The sequence below is a fragment of the Pipistrellus hanaki genome (genome assembly GCF_964339955.1).
Source record: "Pipistrellus hanaki genome assembly, chromosome: 7".
NCBI lineage: Eukaryota > Metazoa > Chordata > Mammalia > Chiroptera > Vespertilionidae > Pipistrellus > Pipistrellus hanaki.
The window spans coordinates 71,328,178-71,352,225 of NC_140509.1; the positions used below are offsets into that span (position 1 = coordinate 71,328,178).

General features: G+C 38.2%; 1 protein-coding gene across 1 annotated transcript in view; it reads left to right on the plus strand.

Moving 5' to 3' along the window:
* Positions 1–24,048, plus strand: part of ARHGAP18 (Rho GTPase activating protein 18) — a 125,132-nt gene that overhangs the window by 55,062 nt on the left and 46,022 nt on the right. Inside the window, exons 2-4 of the mRNA XM_084889638.1 lie at positions 11,564–11,760; positions 15,068–15,303; positions 18,903–18,966. Coding sequence (XP_084745764.1) covers positions 11,564–11,760; positions 15,068–15,303; positions 18,903–18,966 — 497 coding nt within the window. The remainder of the gene's footprint in view (positions 1–11,563; positions 11,761–15,067; positions 15,304–18,902; positions 18,967–24,048) is intronic.

Here is a 24,048-nt window from a genome sequence, read left to right on the forward strand (position 1 = left end):
TGTTTTAAAAATATTTTATTGATTTTTCACAGATAAGAAGGGAGAGAGATAGAGAGCTAGAAACGTCAATGAGAGAGAAACATCGACCAGCTGCCTCTTGCACACACTCCCTACCGGGGATGTGCCCTCAACCAAGGTACATGCCCCTGACCGGAATCGAACCTGGAACCCTCCAGTCCACAGACCGACACTCTACCACTGAACCAAACCGGTTTCAGCTAGGTGGAGAGATTAAATCCTCCCGGAATTTGGTGGCATTTGCCAGAGCTCCAGGTGTCCACAACTGTGCTAGAGTATGTGGTAATGCTAAGGAACAACTTCAGTTATCTTTACTTATGAAATTATTTTTTTCTTTGTTGTCTGCATTTGCTACCTCACCCACTGAGGTTTTCACAATTTCTTTCCATATAACCCTTGCAAAACCTCATAGTCACTGCCTTGTGAATAGAGATCTGTCCTCTGAGCAGAGAGTCTGTGACTTTTGGTGAACACACTTGTTTTTGTGGGATTTTTATTTTGTTTTGGTTTCCCCCCTCTAATGTTAAGCTTAAAGTCCTCATCCCCAAGCAGTATTTTACAATTGGAAATTGCCTTGAGTTTCCCACATTTCTTTTTTGTATTTCATGTATTTTTTTAAATATTTTTTTATTAAATTATTATCTGTGTACATATTTTGCTCCCCCTCATACATACATTGCTCCCCCCATACATACCCTCCCTCCCCAGAGTTTTGTGTCCATTGGTTGTACTTATATGCATATATACAAGTCCTTCGGTTGATCTCTTATATCCCGTATTTCATGTATCTTTTAGGCAACTTGCATTCCCATCTGTCTCGTGTTGGGTCATCTCAGAGAGATTCTAAAATATATTAAGAAAAAAAGCAGCCTTAGATAATCTCATTTAAAAAGGGAAAAAACTATCCTGTAATATCCACATATTCTACTTGGTTACTGACTTGTTAAAGACATGCAGAGGAAAATGTTATGGGTGAATTGTTTCTAAGCTTGACTAAATTATTGGATTAGCTGGAAATTGTTTCTCCACCCTCTCCATCTTCTCGGTAGAGCTGCCTTTTAGCACCTGGCCTACAAAATGCTCCCCAGCCTTCAGTCCTTATCGGTGGAGAGTTATAGTATTTGAAGGTCACGTGGAGCTCTCCCTGGAGTGACACTTCACAGTCCACGTGCAGCAGCTTTCTCTTTTCCTGCGCAGGATTTGCCAGGCTGTCGTTGCTACTTCCAGTTGTTCTACTGTTACATCCACCGGCATTACCTTGAAATAATCTTTAAATATCCTTTCTCTTTTCATTGATATCCTTGAAACACAGATATCCTTTCACTTTTAATGTTGTCTTCCACTGTTTATCTGTGGTCTGCCTTTTGCTGCTGGTGAAAGGTTGCCTTTATGCCTCTATGGCCTCCCTGATATGTGAGATGATTTCCCTACTTATTGCAATAAATAGTCACAAAGAACTATGAAGGGTCTGATAATAATTCCCACATCTCTTCCATAATATGTGCACTTACTTAGCTTTAGTTATTACCAAAATGGGGTTTTTGTTTTTTTTTTTCACCTAATTTTGCCTTTTGTCCATGTTTTTATTAGCATAGAAAAGTTGGTGTTAATCTATACTAATAAAAGGGTAATTTGCTAATGAGGCGATTAGGCAGGCAGGTAGGTGAGTGGTTATGAACCAGTGGTCCCGGGTTGCGAGAGGCCAGTCAGACATCCCCTAAGGCGTCCCAGGTTGGAGAGGGTGTAGGCCGGGTTGAGGGACACCCCTCACCCATGCATGAATTTATTTCGTGCACTCAACCACTAATATATACATAAAAGTCTTATGAAAAGGCAAAAAAAATTGCCCATAGGAAATAAGTAAAACTATTATTATATCCAATACTATTCCAAAATTAAGTTAAAAGATATTAATGTTTATATGTTGTGTGTGATATCGACAAATATTCTGTTAGAACCCATATGATGGCAGACGCTATAAATCAATAGCAACTTCGTGAACTGGGGGGATGTCATAAAATTGTAATTTGTCAACTTGTATTCAGTCAGCACCTGGAATGAAATTTCTGGCCAACAGTTAAACATCTATTCTGGGTTCCAGATCTTGAAGTATGTTACATTTAATATGTGAGAGAGTTGTACACTGGCGGGCAAAAACTTATCTGTTTATATTAATGTGGGTCTAAGGCATATTGGTAAATTATAATAATGAGATTCCAATCTAATAGATGGCATGACAGGGGACTTTTGAATGATGGGTTCAAATGTATCAGAGAAGATGGAAAGACTCTTGGTCTTCATTAGTGAATCCTTTTCTTCATTTCTCCTCTGAAAATGTGTTGAGGACTTTGATTTCTCAGAAAGAACAGAGGAGCACAGATTTGCAATGGAAAAGGCAAAAAATGTGACTTGTCAGGAGCAATAAAAGTAAATGGTTAAAAGCTTGGTGAAAATTTTGGATGCTGATAACTACTACCTTTGAAGCCCGATGACTTTGTGAAACAAGAACCTGGTACAGTGGTGCCTCGCATAACGAACGCCTCACACAGCGAACTTTGGACAGGTTTTTCATGAAACCATCGGCCAAAAAGCAGAAAATGGATGAAGATGTGCAAGATTCGGTAGACTCTACTTAGTCTGTCTTAAAATTAAAAAAATGTGTGTTTTTTTTTTAAAAAAAATTATGTTTTTAGATGTATCTAAATAAAAATATGTCATCTTAGCATATTTTTTTTATGTCATCTTAGCATATTTTATGCTACAGAACGAATTATTTTTTTTAACATGTATTGTTATGGGAAAACGCTTTTCACATAACAAACTTTTTGCATAACAAGCTTGCTCCTGGAACGAATTAAGTTCGTTGTGTGAGGCACCACTGTATAGCCAATTGTGGTGAGGAAGCTGGACTCCAGCTCAGAAAGAACAGTCTTACTAATAGACCAGTGAGTGCAAACCCAGGAGGACTGTTGGGAAACTGAGGGAGAGGGAGGGATCTTAGGATGAGTTAGGGAGGCAAACCTCGAGTCTAATTACTGGTCTGAACCTATGGAAATGATTGAGCAGAGGACTAGGTGGAGGCGAGGGGGTAGCAGTGGCAGCGAGAGAGGAAGTGAAATTTACTGGGGAAGGAATGGTATACCACAGCAGGGCCTGAAGCGTGTTAGAGGTGATTCTAAAGGGGAGGTCATGACCCAGAGGCCCATGCTGGACAGTTGTCTGGGCCACTAGTTCAGTAAGGAACTGGAAAATTCCACCCGTACCTGGTGTTAGTGTCATGTATAATCTGTCTCCTGGCAAACATTTGAATAGCTTGGTTGAATTAACATCTCAGGTAAGGTGCTCAATATATAGTAGGCATCCAACAGAGAGTTCAAAATTTGTTTTAGAGATTGAGTTGACCTAATGGAACCAGGCAATGCATCTTAACAAACTGTATACCAGTGCTTGTTTGTGACTTTAATATTAGATACAGTCTGATATGAAATCAGCCCTTTCTTCTGTATTTTTCTTCTCCCTGACAAGGACGTCTGCTTTCAAACTAAACATCCAAGAGTTACAGATGCTTAGAACAATTACTTATCAATGAGCTTTCAGGGCTTTCTGATGACTGATTTCTTTACTATCTACTTTTCATGTCCCGGTATTATTATTCCTTTATAATTTTGTGCAAGTAAATTAAAAAAAAAAAAAAACACGTTAGAAATTAAGCAGAGGTTGTTGTTTTAGAAGCAGCAATGATTAACTGAACAGTCCCCAAGCATCGGTTATGGCAAGACCTTGCTGAATCTGGGGATACCATATGAAAAACACCTGCCCCAAGGAACACAGGATTTAGGGGTAGAGAGACAAGTGTGAATATCAGCACAGGATGTGGTGAGGGCTGTGGAGAGACAGAAGAAGGGAGGAAATGTCTGTCTTTATTCTAGCCCCCATGCAGAGAGGTACCAAGTTATGAAATTAAGCAATGACAACTTCCAGAGCAGGACCACCTCATAGAGGGTGTCCTGGGAAACTGCTGCTTATGTTCCTTGTGCCCCCAAACTGGAAAAGAGTGTGATAGATAATTGAAGTGCATATGCAAACACTCGCTTATGCTCTGAACCAATGTTGCAAGATCTTGACCTTTTATGTCAAAGCCCCACTGCAGATACTTTCATCCTTTGTTTGGGAAGAAGACTTGATATTCCGATCCCTTGGTTCCCATTTGGCTACTGTTGTCTCCCCAACTGAAGAGGAAGAACGGCCTCATGAGAGAGATTTGGGGAACAAAGAGGATCTCACTTCCACCCAAAACTAGAACTCTACAGTAGGAAAGACCCATGACTGGTGGCCAGTGATAGCCCATAATTTCCCCTTTACGCACCCTGTGTCTGTATCTAAATGGGAAGGGAGTGTTCTCAACTTACCTTGACTGCCAGCCGACTCTCCCATATGCCTTTCTGGCTTGTACCTTGCCTTATTTCTTGCTACTAGTCTAGGTGGTGCTCACTGCCTATATCCCTATTTTGGTGATGTTCTCATATAAATTGGTTTTGCCATAATTTTCTGTAAGAGGGATAATGCCAAGTTATCAAAGCTATCTCTCAACAGGGTCACTAATGGACTGCTTCTGTCAGTTTCGCTTAGGCAATGTTGCGTTTTTAAGAGAATAATCAGTTCATTTGCTCATTGTTTTGCTGTGATTCAAAATTGGGTGGACACTTTGAAAGACTATTAAGTGCTAGACAGATGTGAAGGGAGTATTATTTTTAAAGAAAAAAGGAAGTTGAGAGCAGTAATGAATAAGTTTTATTGTTCCCTCTAAATCAAAGGGGTAAAGTATGCAAAAAGTAAAAGTAAGTTTACTTGAAGCATGAAAATTAACAATATATTTTAAAAACTATAGCGATTGGGTGGGAGAGAAGATGTGGAGTCCTTTCCCCTGTTTCTGAAGGCTGCCTGGTGTGAGGAGAGGCCAGTGTGACCCTGCTTTCTAATCAGCTTCTTACTACCTCCAGGCTTTGTCAGCGCTCTTTCTTCCTGGTTGTCAGAGCCACTTCTAATAATTACTGCTTTCAGCTAAACAATAGTAGGCACTCACTTCCAAGGGGGGAAAATGACTTGGGTCATTCATAGGCTGCAGCTCTTCATAGTCATTCAAATCCAGTGTATTCTGATGGACAGGGCTATTACAGAGTATTAATAGTGGCACCATCCCTTTATGGCAGTGATTACTTCTTTAATATCCCTGCCAAAATGAAAAAGAAAAATGTACACATCAGAAATTCATGCTGTTTACCTCCCTTCCCCCAGCATAAAGGTAATATAGATGGAAAAGCAGAGTGAATTTTTAAGATACTTAAAAATTTTTAAACATCTTCAAAACAGTAAAAAAAAAAAAAAAAAGCACACACACTGGGTATATTGAAGTTATACTCCAGTATGAAAACCGTATCTTAGAAAATGCATTAGAGCCGCAACTGGTTTGACTTAGTGGTAGAGCGTCGGCCTGCGGACTGAAAGGTCCCGGGTTCGATTCCGGTCAAGGGCATGTATTGTACCTTGGTTGCGGGCACATCCCCGGTGGGGGGTGTGCAAGAGGCAGCTGGTCGATGTTTCTCTCTCATCAACGTTTCTAGCTCTCTATCTCTCTCCCTTCCTCTCTATAAAAAATCAATAAAATATATTTTTAAAAAAAGAAAAGAAAATGCATTGGAAAAGGTTTCTATGCATTTTAAAGAGGTATGGTATGATGGTTAAATGTATTTTTCTCTAGATAAATGCTGTGGTCCTTTAAAAACATTAATTATAGCCTGTCAACAGGATCACTCTGGTTTTTGTTTGGTGAGATACAGACCAGAGAGATTGAAGCACCTAATGCAAAAAAAAAAAATAATAATAATAATAATAATAAATAATAATAATAATAAAATAAAATAAATTCTCCCCTTTCTAGGCTGTTTGGTATAATAAGGTTACCACTGAAAAAGAAATGTGGACTCTAACCTACCACCACTTTGCTGGTGACTTTGGGAAAATTTAACCCTAGAGCCTCATTATCTCACTTAGAAAATGATGGGATCTATTTAACTCTCTAGGGTCCATCCAATATCATTCTAAAGTATACATGTCAATAAATATGACTTCATTTAAAATATACTTGGTCCGTATGTTTGATGATAAGTCATGATCTGAGTAAGAAAAAACACTTTTTCCCCCCTTCACATTAAAACCAGAACAAAACAAAATATCAACCTTCTTTTTCGGTCTTCATCTCCCAACCCAATAACTTTTTTTCCCCCTGCATTGGAAATACATGTCTGATGAGGAGCATGAAAGAAACTATCTCTTTAAGAAAGGACTTTTTAGGAAAAGAACAAAACCAAGTCCTAGCATCAAAGGACTTCAAGAAAACAGACTGTGGGTCACAGAAATGCCTCTGGATGAGGCAGAAACAGGAGACAGACTGGCTGTGAAGTGTAGCAACAGGCCTCTTGATAGAGTGGACACATACAACGAGCAGAGGCTGGGCCAGATGGCTCAGAGAAATGTCCTCGCTCCAAATAATCTCCTTGAGCTGGTTGTAGGAAGACAAAGGAGCATTAAGGAAAATACACATTTTCAGGTGCCCTGGCCAAAAGGGGAAGCTTAGAGAGAACTTCTTCCTCTTATAGGGACGGATAAAAGCAAATGATAAAAGACGTTGGCAAGGCAGGGGTTTCTCAATGACGTTTTTATTATTTCTCATTGTAGTGTAAGTTAAATATGGATATAGCATTGGATTAAGTCCTCGTTTTGATGAAAGGCTGTAAAACTAAACTAAAATAAACAAAGAAGTAGGTCAAGAGTCACTAGGAAAGCATGTCTGTTTCCTTCAGTAAGGCTTTCTGGAGGGTTGCCCGCGGTATTAAAAAGTGCTTTTTAGAAGTGCATTAGGTGCTGTTTTTTGAGAATTCCTAGAGCAGCAGTTTTCAAAGTGTGGTCCAGGAATACCTAGGGGTCTCTAGGTCCTTTCAGGGGTCTAGGAGATAAAAACGATTTTCATAGCAACACCACAGCATTACTGGCCCTTCTCACTGTCATTCTCTCATAAGAATACAGTGGAGTTTGGCAGAGACTACATGACATGCAATATGGCGAAAGATTGAATGCAGAAGCAGATGCGAGAATCCAGATGTCTTCTATTAAACCAGACATTCAAGACAGTTTCAAAAATGAAACAATGCTACTCATCTCACTATATACATATATTTTTTGTATGGAAAAATGTAGATTTAAAAAAAATGTTAAGATGTTTGTTATTATTAAGTAAATCGGTATGTAATTTTTCCATTTTAATATATAATAGTATACACATTAATAGATGTAACCTATATAAGCCAAAGCTTTTTGGGATTACTTTAAACTTTTTAAGTGTGGAGTCCTTGTAAGGCTTAAGAAAGGCTGTCCTGGAGGATAAATAAATCTGAACCTTTGAAGAGGGTACAGGTGATCTTACTAATCGGTGGGAGGGCAGTTACATGGAGTTAGCAGTTTAAACCAGATGTTCGCAAAGATGCTAACTTAAGTGCCCTCTTTATGGTTGCTTATGAGGCACTTCAGGAAGAATTCTAACTTGATAACAAGCAAAGAAGTCCAGATTATTGGTCTCTTCCCATTTTATGGGAAAAGTTAGGATGAGAGAAGTTAAGTGATTTTCCCAGATCACAGAGATGGTTAAGTAGAACTGGAGCCATTTGGTACTTAGCACTCCCAGCCCCATGGTCTATGTTCTTTCACTGACGGTGTTGGTACTAGGATGACTCATTAACTGGCTTGTTTTCATCCACTAGAGCACAGTGTATTGCCTGGACACTTCCACCTCCTTGTGAAGAGCATTTTGTGTCAGACCAGTTTACTATTCTCTGTGACAAAAGGAGTAACAGGCATTACTAATACTTAGAATAATATTGGTTCATGCAAAATTCACTGATTAGTGAAAAATATCACAGGAAAATAGGAGAAAATATACTTGGGGAAAAATATAGGGGCAAAAAGCCCCACAATGTATATTTTTTACATTTGATATTTTTAGAGTAGAAGGGGTGAGGGGGGAGAAAGAGAGAGAGAGAGAAAGAGAGAGAGAGATGTGAGAGACACACATCATTGATTGGTTGTCGAGAATGGAATCCATGACCCTTCTGTCTGGGCTGATGTTCTAACCAGCAGGCAACACTGTAGGAATAAAGCCTTATTTTTTTAATAAACATAGCATGGGATCCTGCTATCAAGATGAAAAAGAAAAACATTTCCTGAATTAGGGTCTATAAAGTTAGTATTTGCTGGTGACAGTGCCCACGGAGAAGGGGCAAAGTGATAATACTATAATGTGTTGGAATGCTAGTTGCACAAGATCATGACTCTTGCAGTTACCTAGGAATCAACTTCTTTTACAGGACGGTGTCCAGTTTTGTTGGTAGTTGTCAAAGATGAGAAATGAGAGTGTTTAAAGAGTGGCTATGGGATTAGCACATAGGGTTCTGGAGCAGGAGAGAGAGAGAGAGAATGAGAACAGTCTTTGGCCAGTAAGTCAGGTGGGGATGATTGGTAGTTGCCTGAGGTACAGACTGTGTTTCTTAGATTTCAGCACTATGTGTTGGCTTGGATCTTTTGGAAATATAAAACATTTCTGCTCTGCACTTCATTATGTGTAGCAGATGTTGCTTTATGTTCTTGAACCCAATTTGCAGAATGAACGTGGTATCATAATACATACTTCTAAACACAGAGGAGAGAAAACTAGTTAACTGGCCTCTTACCAGGACAGTTTTAAGAAGGGCCAGTTTTTTAGCTATTGCCTGACTGGAGTTTAAAAGTAGAACATATTCTGAAAAGATATGTTTATTGATGAAAATAGTAATTAAAGAATGTTCAGTTACATTTGCAGAGAAAATATAAAATGCATGGCATGCTGACTATGGAGATCTTCTTATCTCCTCCTTACTCTGCATCCTCTATTATTAAAAAAAAAAAAAAATGTTCCCTTGTGACATATACCAATGATTTAAAAAAATCAATCTTTCCATGACTCAGTATCTTCTTCAGGTTTTCACAGAAAACCTATTCAGCTTTTGAATAGGTCCAAATATTGAGTGGATCCATCAGCACTAAGCGATTAGATTTTTGCTTTGTGTCTATTGTGAAAGCAGGGCTTGATATAGAAGGTGCATTTACGTAACAATGCTGTTACTCAGTGCCCTTGCATTTTTCTGCACATACTATCTTAATGGAAATTTACTGGAAAGTTCTTGCCAGAATAAACACATTCTTTCAGGAATGAAAGACTTAATGTAGTTTAAGTTCAACTGCACCTCCTTCCTGTGAGCAGATAAACCAAATTATTTGGCATTAGTCATTATGCTTCACACATTCCACAGTACTTGTCATAGTCTTCCAGGTGCTGAGGGTTGTAGAAGGTAGGAATAAGGTAGACAATCTTATGTTACAGTGAAAGATAAAGCAAAAGTAAGGTTAGGGCCTCTATGGGACATGAACTAAACCCAAAATGAATGTGGCAGACATAATGTAAATTACCTTTAGCTACCCTGATGGAGCAGAATTAAGGAATTTGAGCTGATGATCACAGAAATGTAAAAACAATTATTTGTTTTAAAGAGAGAGAGAGCTTTCTCATTCACATTTTCATTCAAGAAGCAGTGTGAACTCTCAAATGAGAACAGTGACTTTATCGAGGCCACTTGGGTGAGAGAAGGGGAAGAGACTGGGATACAGGGATGTAAACAGGACGGTAGGGGCAGGGAGGGAGGAAGTGGTCCTTGAATTAAGGGATGGGGGAGGCAAACAATGGACAATGGAGACTGGAGGAAAGAGATTCACAGAAAACATGCCCAGACTTCCTCCTGTTGGCCCTCGTCCTAACACTCATTCATCACCACCCTCCACGGCTTCTGAGCTGAGATTATAGCGATTGTGCACTCATTAATGCAACCAGTGCATAATCAAGGCAAAGAGAACCATCTTTCAAGGAATAAAACTAGACGATTAGCGTATTACATTTAAGTAGTCAGTTCTATTGCATTTATTTGCATCAATAGGCAATTAAATTCTTGGACTTTTTCTAAGAAACCGTTCAAATTTAATGGCTACGTAGCTTTGACTAGAGATTAGTGACCCCTCTCTCCCTTATGTAGTATTAAATCTGACTATTTAAAATAATGATAGGAAAGGCCAGTTTAAATGTAAAAATGTTCACATGCTATTAAAGAATTTCATTTTATTGCATTTCTTTTTATTTTCTCTATGTGCAGTTAGTAAAACTAGTCTAGCAAAGTATTGCTTCCTAACATCTTCTGGAAGATAAAAGAACAATATGAAATTAGAATAACAAAACACCAGTTTACCAATTATTGTCCCCACTCAAATTGTACTTTTTTAAAATTATTGAATATAAAGGACAGGCACCATAAATGATAATTTTCCTTTTTTAAAAGTAATTGGGCTTTGTCCCTTTATCTCAATATAAATAATATGAAACAAGAATTTAAAATTTCTGTTTTATGTGGATTTTTATTATAAGGTCCTTTAATTAAATTTTAGTAGAAGGTGAGATGTGAATTATAAAGAAAAATATAGTTAACTTAAAGTCATAAAAATACCTTCACTTATTCAATTTATCCTTTTAGCCATAGATGATATTTGAAATAAATGTTTAAGTGGTAACCCTAGATATTCATTCAGAATCACCCATAAGTTAATTTTTCCAAAAAATGAAAGTTTCATCACTTTAAAAAATACGTATCAGTAATGGGTACCAAAAAAGTTGCTTTCTAGCTTAGCCAGTGTGGGTCAGTGGTTGAGCATTGACTTAAGAACCAGGAGGCCATAGTTCAATTCCTGGTCAGGGCACATGCCCGGGTTTCTGGCTCATTCCCTAATAGGATTGAGCATGCAGGAAGCAGGCCATCGATGATTGATGTTTCTATCTTTCTCTCTCTTCCTCTCAAATCAATAAAACCATATTTTTAAAAAATGTTGCTTTCTATAGCAAAATGGACTTAATATGTTATTCTTCTGTTTATGTTTTGGTTCCAAAATAAAATGTAAATTCAAATAGCACCTAATTAATTGATTTCAGATATTTGCTACATAAAGGTGGACCAAGTTTGGTTGACAGATATAAATGATAAACATGAAATACTGTGTACAAATTCAATTCCAATTTATTTAACTAATGACCTCTAATAAATATTTAACCTGTTGTTTTCTAAGAACAAAATTTCAGGTATAAAGAAGTCAAAATTATTTAAGTGAAATGGAAATGAAAAAATTATTTCTTACATTGTTATTTGTTCTTCACCATACTGTTTGGGGGAGGTAAAGAATGAAACAGTTCCTTCTACAAGTATATTATAATTAGTAGCATCTCAAGATAAATGGTTTCAAAATATATATTTCTGGTTTTATTAAGGAGTTTCCAAATTTTCAGCTCAGTGCCATGATATTTTAGAAACGGTAGCACTTCCCCGTGCACTAAAACGAACCATGTTTTCTTTTGAATTTATAGTCGCAGATATGGCCAGTACACTATGAACCAAGAAACCTCCAAAGCGAAGGAGAAGCCTGCATTTGATCGATCAAGTTCCCAGGATTCCGTGGATGAGCTGTCATCTATGGAGGACTATTGGAATGAAATAGACGATATCAAGAAATCCAGTGAGAACAGACAAGATCAAGAGGTGGTGGTTGTCAAAGAGCCTGATGGTAAGAACAAACTAAGTAAAATTTGTTTGCTTTGCATATGCATTTATGGGAGAATGCGTGGGAAGAAGGGGAGGACAACAACAAATAATTAAAGGGAGGGCGACCGGAGAAACATAATGCAGGTTGCCTTTCCACTTGAGAATGACCATCTGTGACAGATTTATGGATGCAGCTGCCAAATTCAAGTGGCATCAGTAAATTCCTTTCAGCTTATAAGGCCACAATCCTGTGGGCTGAGCTCACCCTGTCATAGAATTTTAATGTTGGACTTGATCTCTGGAATCATTTAACCTCCCTTTGAATTCCTTCTGTAGTATCCTAGCCAAATGGTCACATGGCTTCCAGTGACGGTAGATGCTCACAGAAAGCTCACTGCCTCACAGCGTTATTGCTTTTCCTCCAGTCAGTCAGCTTGAGTTGTTTTGATTATCTCTATTCCATTGATTATGATTGGCTATACCCCCTTTGACTCACATGCTGTAGTTTTGCGTTTTGAAAAAGTAGAACAAGTCTATTCTATTTTTACATGATAGCCTTTCCAATGTTGGAAGAGAGTTATTTTGTTGCTCACCAAGTCCTTTCTAGAAGGAAAAGAGATTCTTGTGAATTATTCCTTGTGGGAGGTTTTTACTCCCCCCATCCCTTAAATTTCACACTATTCTTAGAAATATGTTTTTAGTAACTTTTAAAAAATATATATTTTCTTGATTTTGTACAGAGAGGAAGGGAGAGAGATAGAGAGCTAGAAACATCGATGAGAGAGAGAGTCATCGATCAGCTGCCTCTTGCACACCCCCTACTGGGGATATACCCGCAACCAAGGTACATGCCCTTGACCGGAATCAAACCCGGGTCCCTTCAGTCCCCAAGCCAACGCTCTTATCTATTGAGCCAAACAGGTTTTGGCTGTTTTTAGTTAGAGAGAGAAGAAGAGAGAGGGAGAGAGAGAAATATCCATGTGAGAAACATCAGTTGGTTGCCTCTGTACACACCTCCATAGAGGACCCAACCAGCAACCTGGGCATGTGCCCTGATTGGGAATCGAACCTGTGACCTTTTGGTGCAGGGGATGACACACCATACTACATCTTTTAATCTTAAATTCAAGCAGTCATTAAGTTTTAATGTCCAATTTTGACATTTATTATATAGTTTTCTTTCTATGCCACAGTAAAAGCCACAGTAAGAACCTCATTACCCACTAGTAGTGATCTTCTTTTCAATAGAAGACTTGTTCATGAAATGACTGAGCATTGATTTGTTTGAGCAGAGAAATCTACCTTAACAGTTCTTTCTCCTTTGTTATAGTATTGCTTGGAAAATTTACCAATAATATTTTAAAAATGAAAATTGCAGATTTTTCTTTATATAAATTATAGCCCATTCATTCCTTTGTTTGGGTTTTCTTTCATTTCTTTTTCTCACTTTACCAGTAAAGTCAGACTTATTTGTGATAGCAGCATCTCAGCCTGTCTCAGTAGACACAGCACAACAGTGACCTGCTGAATAAGGAGAAACCATTCTACAGGAAACAGCATTCAGGCCTGATACATTCCCGTGTGTCATTAGCTATTTCACTTTTTTTTTTTTTTTACAATGAGAGAATTCTTTTTTAAAAATTTATCTTTATTATTAAAAGTATTACAGATGTCCCTTTTTTACCTCCCATTGACCTCCTCTACCTGACCTCCAGCCTCCCCCCCACCTCCCATATTTGTCTATTGTCTGTATCTATGGGTTATGCATAGATGCATATACATTTTTGGTTAATCTCTTCTCTTCCACTCCCTCCCTGCCTCCCTCTGAAATTCATCAGTCTGTTCCATGCTTTCATGTCTCTGGATCTATTTTGTTCATTGGGTTATTTTGTTCCTTAGATTCCACATCTTTTTCCAAGATGAAAATAAATTCATAGATAGTTGTTCATTAGGTGATTAACGAGAAAACCAGGAATGTTTTTACATGTCCATGCCTTTTCTTTGACTTTAAATTGAGTTTTACCTCTACTTTTTAGTGGAATAAATGACTTGATATCGTAGTATTGTTTATCATGGCAGTATGAGCTTTTCCCCTGGCAATTTGGTTTTATACACCTTCCTGAGTTCTACTTTAACAGCATTAATAAGAATGGCTGAATTTATGTCAGTAGTAAAGAGTTTTTGTTGCTGGGCATGCAAAATGTCTGGCATTACATTATGTTTCTTGAAGTCAAGGTTATTAATACTTGATTTCTACCCTCAAGGAGTTTACATAGTGTAGAAGGATAGACAGGCAAAACTAGTCAGTGCTACATCATGTGATATAAGCTGTAATGGAGCCCTGCAAAGCTCGTCCCATATAACATTCTCACGTTTGCTCAGGAGGCAGCCGGGACAGCTGTGCTGTAGGTTACAGATGAGAAAAAGAAGTCAGCGTGAGGCTAAGTGACTGTTCCAAAGTGATGTGGCTTTTGAGGTGCAGACATAGGTATGGATGCAGGTCTTTTGTGTTCCAAGAACTAGGCTTTCACTTTGCTCTATACACTTGGTGTTTGGTGTAAATCTGTTCTGTTTTTTTTTTTTCCCTGTCATTTTTATTAGCTCTCAGACAATATTTGCTTTACTGTTTACATCCTACTTTTAGTGGTTTAAGTTGATCTAGTTGTGTAATTTGTTGCCTATAAAGTATTTTTGTTTGTTTGTTTGTTTCTTCTTAAAATAGTGTGTATGTTTTTGTTTAATTTGTAGAAAACATGAGTCTGATGTGCTGACCAGAGGAATTAAAAAATTAATTTGAAATGGATTGGTCCCTGCTGTCCAGATGCTCTTTATTTCTTCGTCACACTCCCTGTCAGCAATAGTGAACAGAGAAAACAAAACTTCCCATCAATTAGCATTGACCTCGGGGGGAGGGGGGGGGAGGGCTGAATTTAATCCAAGAGGCAGGGCTTTAATGGATCTCCACAGTATTGACTTCCTTCTATACCTTGATGGAAATAAGTTATACTTTCATTGCTTGCTCATCTCTGGAAAGGGAACAGTATTATCTTCCCACAGTTCATCTGCAGAGAAGTTATAGAGGTTAATTACATGTGAAGCCATTTAAATTTTTTAATGGAGTATGTATGAAATGGATCTAAAACTTGGTATCTTTGTAGCTGGAGTCTATGGCATTTGTCCAAGTTCCAGATAATGATTGTTAGCACTGTGGTTCGGTTGTAAAAGAAGAGTTTCAGTAAGAGGTTGTTGTTGTTTTGTTTTTTTTAAGCTTAAAAAATGTACAAGTTCTCATATTTTGGGATCTTAAATACCATTTCTCTCTGTCTCAGAGGGCGAGCTGGAAGAAGAATGGCTGAAGGAGGCTGGGTTGTCTAACCTCTTTGCGGAGTCTGCCGGAGATCCCCAAGAAAGCATGGTGTTTCTATCAACATTAACCCGGACCCAGGCAGCAGCTGTACAGAAACGGGTAGAGACCGTCACCCAGACCTTGAGGAAAAAGAACAAACAGTACCACATTCCTGACGTCAGAGACATATTTGCTCAACAGGCAGAGTCCAAAGAAAAAGTAGGTGGTGTTGGCTTTTGTTGTTGTTGTTTTGTTTTTTATGTTAAGGCAAAGGAATAACTGCTGAGAATCAACTAGACTGATCCAGTTTAATTTAAATCATGGAAAACAGCATGAGCACAGTACGTGCCAGGCACTGGAGCTCTGTTCTGGCAGCGATCAAGAGGGACTTGATCCCTGTCCTCCTTCTAGGGGGGAATGCTGATGGGGCAGAAAATTAAACAAGTTACAATTCCGTCTGAGTCCTTGGAGCATTAGGAGTGCCCCCGCCCACACCAGGCCACGTGACTACTAATTGTTACTTACAGAGAAGTAGGAGGGAGGGGGTTCTCCCTTAGCTATTAACTCTTCTAGGAATGTTTGCTCTTTCCTAGACTCATTTGATGATGATTGGAAGTGAGAAGTGAGGGAGCTAACTGCAGTGGAATTAGAAAGCAGGGACCCCGAAACACGAAACAATGTCCCTTTTGTATCCAGCACTTAGCACGGTGCCCAGCACATGGAAGATTTGATTGAAAATTTGTTAAGGTGATGAATTTATTAGTGGAAGCTAGTGGAGTCTGGTAGACGCTGTGGGACTCGTGAATGAAAAAATGTCAGGGAAGAATGGGAAAGTAGGAGACCTATATTGCCTAGAGCAGTGCTACTCAAAACAGTTGGTAGGCTATGTAGAAAATAATATTCGTTCCTTCATCAGGAAAGTCTTAGAACCCCTTCTTTCCCCCTCCCCCCCTCCCCCACCCCCCCCAAAAAATCACTGAACTAAATGATGCCTATTCTCAATGACCTTGAATCGCTCTGGCCCCAGTGGGGCAGTTGGAATGAATTAGTGCAAACAAAAGGCATCGTGAACAACGATTGCAGTGATAATAACAGCAATAATAATAATAATTGCTTACACTACTGAACACTCACTGTGCTGACTACTTTCCTTGCCTTAACTAATTGATCCTTACAGCTGTCTTTTGGATAAATTTACTGTTTTCCTTCCATGGCGGAGGCTCATAAACTTTAAATAACTTGCTCAATGTCCCGTAGATAGTAAACCCAAATTTGTTTGACTCTAGTATGTGTTTTTAACCACTATGCTTCCTGCTATATCTGGGTTTCCATACATTCTTCTGATTGTAAGTAATCAGATCGTGAGACTATTTACACTATAAATAAAAATTAACAAAAATTTCATCATTCTTTATAGAAATGAGGGAATGAAAAGGCTTATATTTAAGGTAGTTTTCTGCCATGTAGTTTTTGCTTTTGGAAGACATTTTTTTCTTCTAAGAAATCTTGGATAATTGCAGATTTCTTCTCCATTTACATGTCAATTGTGAGGCAAATCCAGTCACTTTTTTTTTAAATTTAAAAATATGTTTATTGATATAGAGAGGAAGGGAGAAGATGAGAGAGATAGAAACATTAATGATGAGGTGGAATCATTGATCAGCTGCCTCCTCCTGCACACCCTACACTGGGCATCAAGCCCACAACCAGGCATATGCCCTGCCTGGGAATCAAACCCTGACCTCCTGGCTCATAGGTAGACCCTCAACCACTGAGGCATGCCAGTCGGGCATATCCAGTCCATTTTACAGTTTTGGGGTCACTGGATTGTTCCAGGCAGGAGTCTTGGAGCTGAGGCAGTCAAGCACTTGCTTACCCGCACTGGACATCCACTGCAATTGAGGAACATAACTAGGTTTCCAGCTCTTAGAAAAATAAATGGTTAGGAATTATAGTATTACCAAGAAAAGCAAGAGGAAGTCAAAGAGGAAGGGGACACAGAGCTGAGCCTGAGCAAAATACATATTGTGGGATTCATGCCAGTTTCCAAGAGGCTGTTGCTACTTGGTGCTAGAAGCAGGATTTTTCAGCAAATCCCCGGTAATGCCTAAACGACATGGTTTGAGTTCAAGGTAATTGGTAGATTGTATCATCGGATGGAGTCATGTAATTTAAAATAGCATTAACTTGCTTACACTGCATGCCTTTTAATTGAAACCGCCGCCCATTAGAGCCATATCCTCCACCCCTCAAGCAAACGTGAGCCAGCCATCTTCACCCCCAGTTCCTCTGTTCTCAAATAAGTCCGTGTTCAGCTCTTCCATTTTAAATGCTTCCTTATGAAGCCCTTGCTGACACCAGGAAACATAATACAGAAATGAGTACCATCTGCTCTGTCATCTTCAATTGCTGAGGAAAACAATTCTGACCACATGCTCTAAAGCGTGTGTTCGTATGTACGATTAGGATCACTCCCTGTGTTCACTGTGCCGTGGAGGGCTTGTGGGCAGAGGGAGGGGGTGGTATTGCCCAGTCTCAAGGGGGACTGGAGTGAGCCATGACCCTGAGCCATGTCTGGGGTTTGGTAGTTGCCATACACTCTCCCGGGTGCCCCAGCCTCTAAGTCCCGAAGGAACGGTGTCTATGCACCTGACCCAGTGTGTTTCTAGACTCTTCTTTGGCCTGCAGGGAGGGAGATCCTTGGCTCACAGCTTGAGGAGAAATGTATGGTGAGGGCGACCCCAAAGGCCACCTTCTTTTGTGTAGAGATGAAAATCCGATGGAATGATTATTTTAAAAACAATTCATTCAATTAGACATCTGTGTGTGATTGATAGACCCCTCTTCCTGCTTCCTGAGCTCGTTCTGGAGCCCACCATGGGAAGGAGGAAGCCGCCTGGCCACACTCACTGGTGAGGAGGGTCAGCAGGTTTGACTGTGTCCCTAAGCCCTTCGAGGGCTGCTTTCCTCAGATGTCACTGCCCCAACCCCTTGAAAAAAGGGGTTCCTTTGAATATCTGTGCTCTTATTACCCATTTGGTAATTTAGTTTTAATTTATCTCACATCACTAGCTTTTTTTTTTTTTTAAATTAGAAGATTTCTATTTTATTACCCACCTGTCACTCTGTAATTTTCTTTTATAATAATAGCCTTATTGAGATATAGTGCACATCCCATCCCATTCATCCATTTAAGTCTACAATTTAGTGCTTTTTAGTATATTCACATATTTGCAGCCATCACCACCATCAATTTTGGTACATTTCCATCATCTCCCAAAGAAAGCCTATAACCTTTAGCAATCTTATATTTTCCTCTTTGCCCCTAGGTAACCACTTATCTGTTTTCTGTCTCTCTGGTTTATTTTTTCTGGGTATTTCATAGAAATAGAATCATATAATATATGGCCTTTATGGCTGGTAACTTTCAAGGTTCATCTATGCTGTAGCATGCATCAGTACTTTATCGAAAAATATCCCATCGTGTGACTAGACCATTTTGTTTGTGTACTCATCAATGGATGGATATCACTGGCTTTTTGATTTGTTTGTCTTTTCCCCTCAACTATACAACGGCCTCCTTAGTAGTGGGGACATTCTTGGCATTCTTCATACTCCTCATGATGCTTAGTATTGTGTCTTACAAGTTGTGGGTAATCGAATATTTTATTGATTATAACCATGGTACATTTTCCCCTGTGATTGCTATAATTCTGAATACGCTTCTTCTTTCTAAAGGTTAGTAATGGAATTATTTACAATACCATTTTTCTGGTTGTGAGTTGGAGATGACTAAATGGCCCATTTTCTATCTTTAGGCTCCAGATGGCACTGAATCACAGTCAGCCAGAACAAATGAAAACAAACACCAAGGAAAAGATGGTATGTTGGACCAGTTCTCTTGTATTTTCCCATTTATTAGTATAACAAACAGAGACAGCCTTTTAAACCATGCACTTGCAATTCTAGTAAGAAAATTTTAGTAAATTAGTGATAGTAAGTACCCAAGTAGTTAGTAACAGAAAGCTGAGCACATAGTGAGCCTTTGATGATGATGGTAATGATGATGATGATGATGATTAGTTAATGTTTGTGTGTTAATCTGTTCTAACATCTCTATACTTGGTCACTTTCCCTGAAAGCTTACCATGTGCCAGGTACTGTATGGAGATGTTTACCTAATTTAATACACTCAAGAACTCTATGCAGCAGATATTGTTTTTAACCCATTTTACAGATGAGAGAACTGGTAAAATCACTTTCCCAAAGCTATACAGCTAACAAGTGGAGCAGAGAATTTGAAATCTTGTTTTCAAATCATAAGTTCTTAATTTATGAAAGGATGGCTTTTCAGAAAGTTTAGAAATTATTTTTAAAATATTTAAGATATTTTGGACAATTGATTATAATTCTCCTTTATGCTTTTATACCTATTATTTGAAAAGTAGATTAGAAATTCAAGGTATGGATCAATATAAATATTAAGACTTTATTAGTACTTATCGAGAAAGAATTGACAGCCCTGACCAGTTTGGCTCAGTGGATAGATTGTCGGTCTGCAGACTCAACAGTCCCAAGTTCCATTCCAGCCAAGGCAGGTACCTTGGTTGCGGGCACATCCCCAGTAGGGAGTGTGCATGAGGCAGCTGGTCGATGTTTCTCTCTCATCGATGTTTCTAACTGTCTATCCCTCTCCCTTCCTCTCTGTTAAAAATCAAAATATATTTTAAAAAAAGAAAGAATTTACAGCTATTTCATTTATTTACAAAAAAAGGAAAATGTTTGAAATTAAAGTAGTAATAGTCTTAAGCTTAAAAATTTGATTTTTAATGTGTTGTTATTTAAAAACTTAACAAAATTTCATTGATGTTCTTAAGATCTAGGGCCTGAAATGTCCATGCCATTAGTAGTTGGATTGGAAATAGTTGGGCAGGAGTATCAGGTAGACTGTGGAAGACTAGGAAAGGTTCCCAAATGTTCTGTAAAAATCAGGAGTTAGTCCAAGATTACATGAGGCATTTTGAAATCTTGGAGTATCCAGAGTCTATATTTTTTATTCTTCCATACTTTTCTGAGAACTCTTCTGCACCTGTCTTTCACACACACACACACACACATACTCACACACACACACACACACACACACACACACTCACACTCACACACACACACACACACACACACGCACACACACTGATACACATACATCTGTATATCTGTAAATGTTTGCATGCACACAAATATGTCTGTATATTTATATCTATAAAAGCACTTGCTTTTACTATTGTGTAGAGGTTTCTTTAGTTTTGTGTGTGTGTATGTGTTGTCAGAATGAAATTACTAGATGTTTCCCCAAGTCTACATACCAGCAAACATTGAAATGGCAAGCAAACTGGAATCCCTAGTGCTGGCTGGCTAGAGAGCTTGGTCATGAAGAGAGACAGATGAACTTTTGTGCCAATGTCAATATGCTTTAGGTTTTGGGCAACAGTGACTGATGACTGCTAAATGAACACTGAGGAAAATATTGTCTTTTCTTGATGTTTTCCTCCCTTGCCAGAGATGGTGATGCAGGCTATGTACACAGAAGTCCTGGAAGACATGTTCATTGTAGGTGCACTTTCCAGCCTGGCTTGCAGCAGGCGGGTGAAGTGTGGCAAACTTGCTGTCTGATTTACATCTGCTTTTGCTGGAATGCTATGAAGTGGGCAGAGAGCCTCCAATCAGAATGACAGGAGCCCGGGTGTAATGCCATCCAAGTCATTGAGCACTTACTACTGCACCTGTTCTGGGCAGTGCCATGCTCTTTTGCTGGCCAGTGCATTAGCCAGTGTTATGTTATGCAAACATTGAAAGATTCTAGATGAAATGCATGGAAAACATAGTCTACAGTTCGAATGTGGAGCTCTTTCTGCTTGAAATCTGAAGGCGTGTATGACACAGTCTATTGTAAATGTTTTCCCTACACTTGGGATTTTATAAAAACATGTTCAATCAAAGCTACTTAGTCTAAATGAGTAAGTTATAAAGTGATAATGTTGCAAAGATTGTCACATTTCAAATTAATCTACTGCTAAGTAATCTTAATGTTTTATCAAATTCTACAACTCTATGTATATGAAAGACCAAGTGTTTAAATCCATGCATTTAGATATATTCATAATGCCCTAATAATTTTTAAACTTTCATATTAATATGTAGATTTTCTTATTTTAATTTTTTTTTCCACCGAGGAAGGAAATTTATTTTTAAAAAATAAAGGCACTTGGGATATTTTGGACAATTAAAAAACTTCAAGGAGTTTTGTAAAATGCTTGTAACCCTGTGCAATTGACCTCTTTAAAACCAAAGGAGAATAGTTTAAAGAAATTTAGTATTTACACTTGGGGACTTTAAGAGCCAGAGGTTTATCTCAGCATTCTCTTAACTTAAAAAATATTTTATTGATTTCAGAGGAAGGAGAGAGAGAAAAAGAGAGAGAGAGAGAGAGAGAGAGAGAGAGAGAGTGAGTCACTGATCGGCTACCTCTAGCATGCCCCATACTGGGGATCGAGCTTAAAATCCCAGCATGTGCCATGACTTGGAATTGAACTGTAATCTCCTGGTTCATAGGACAATGCTCAACCACTGAGCTATGCTGGCCAGGCTTAACTTTTCTTTTTTGAGACTAGATAATTGATGTTTGTGTGCATATTCACATTTACATATATATAGATGCATGTGTATGTGTGTGTCAGGTACTTTTGTCAACCAATTAAGTATTCATTTCTTGTAGCGAAATCCTTACATTACCCCTGCAACTGTTTTTCCTACTATCTTCCCTGAATTGATTTACCATTTTAACCTTTATGTTTATATGTATGCATGTTTTTGCCATGTTTTAGAGGAAATTTATGTTTTGACTGTATTATAACTTATAAAATTTCTACTCAGTTTTGAATTAGGTACAGGCTATTTCATGGTTGGGAGGTGGTATTTACTGTAACTCTAACCTGGGGTGTTGAAAAGAAAAGGGGATAGTTTTAAAATTCTTGCCCATAAGCATTCACATTCTGGAAAGGCAGCTTCTAATTTAAGAAAATGGCTAATCTTTTCCCTCTCAAAATGGTTTCCTAAGAAACCAACCTATATATTCACACCAAAACATAAAGCAGTCTAAACCAGTGGGAAAATAAAATGGGCTTTGACATTTAACTCACGTTCAAAATTAATTAAATGAAGATCCGGTTATTCAAATTAAAAAAAATTGGATGCTGTTGAAAAGCATCCAATGTGGCATAGATGACAGCAGATAAATACTATCATGGAGCTTCACATTTATTTTTATTTTGGAATTGACATAGGAAAATATTTAGTCACTTTCTTAGCCGTGAGAGGCCACCTGGACCGGTATATTATTTGCAGGGTCCAGTGGAACTGAAAATGAAGGGCTTCTTGTTCAAATTTCAAGAGCAAGAGCATCAATCCCAGCGCAGGCCCTTCTGAGCCTGGAGTCCTGTGTGAGAGCTCAGGTCACATGACCATGAAGCCAGCCAGCTTGTTGAGTGGGAGTGAATCAGACTAGATGTGCATTGATTCTTCATTTTCTTTTGAGTAAAACCAATTTTTTTAAAAAAAATTTAAACGACTATAAATATATTTTCCTAAAGGTAGGATGCTTTTAATAAAATGTACATATGACATACTTATTACGTTTTAACATTAACTTCTATTACCTTGTTATATTAGTATATAATATGTAAATGTACTGTGTAAGTTTGTTTTATAATTCAGTTCTGCTCTCCATGAATGAAAGCTCTGCAATGAGAAAATGAAAGCAATCCTATCATTGGTCCTAGGGTTTTTAAAATGTGAGTTGTATTAAAACCAAAAACTTACAAAATAATAAAAATTTAGAAATATTTTCTCCAAAGTTTAAACCTGGTGTTTTCAGCAAAGAGGCTTTAAAATATTTTTTCCCTGTAGAATTAACAGCAAAATGTTAAGCTCATTATACTCTGAAATGTTGATGTTAATGTCTGGAAGTTATTTGACTAGGTTTATAGTCATAGGACCTTTAAGTCTTTCATGGAATCAGATGCAAAAACCTATTGATTCCTGTACCAGCAGCCTCTAGGCCTGACTCCCACAGTGATAAGTTTTTGGCAATATTTCTTGTTTTGAAATTTTTACTATGATAGGTAGGTTAACATTCCAGAATGAAAAAATGCAGGGCGTGGAAATGGTCTTATTCCAGGAATCTGTTCTACTGTGGGGAAATTCAATAGCATCTTGCTAGTTCTAAAACAGATTACAACTAACCTCAATAAAACAACGATGAAGTCCATTAAATTTTTAAATACTTTTTAAAAAATATTTTATTTTTTTATTGATGTGTCCCTATTCCTCTATTGCCCCCACCCCCACCCCACTTTCATTCATGCCCTCACCCCCCTGGTGTCTGTGTCATTGGTTATGTTATATGAATGCATACAAGTTCTTTGGTTGATCTCTCTCTCTTATCCCCACCCTCCCCTACCTTCCCTCTGAGGTTTGAGCATCTGATTTGATGCTTCTCTGTCTCTGGATCTGTTTTTCTTCATCACTTTATGTTGTTCATTATATTCCACAAGTGAGTGAGATCATGTGATATTTATCTTTCTCTGACTGACTTATTTCATTTAGTACAATGTTCTCCAGCTCCATCCATGCTGTTGCAAATGGAAGGAATTCTCTTCCCTTTTACATCAGCTTAGTATTCCATTGTGTAGATATACCACAGTTTCTAATCCATTCATCTGCTGATGGACAGTTAAGCTGTTTCCAAATCTTAGCTATTGCAAATTATACTGCTATGAACCTAGGGGTGCATATATCCTTTTTGATTGATGTTTCTAATTTCTTGGGATATATTCCTAGAAGTGGGATCACTGAGAATGAGTGATTTTTTAGTTTTTTTGAGGAAACTCCATACTGTTTTCCACA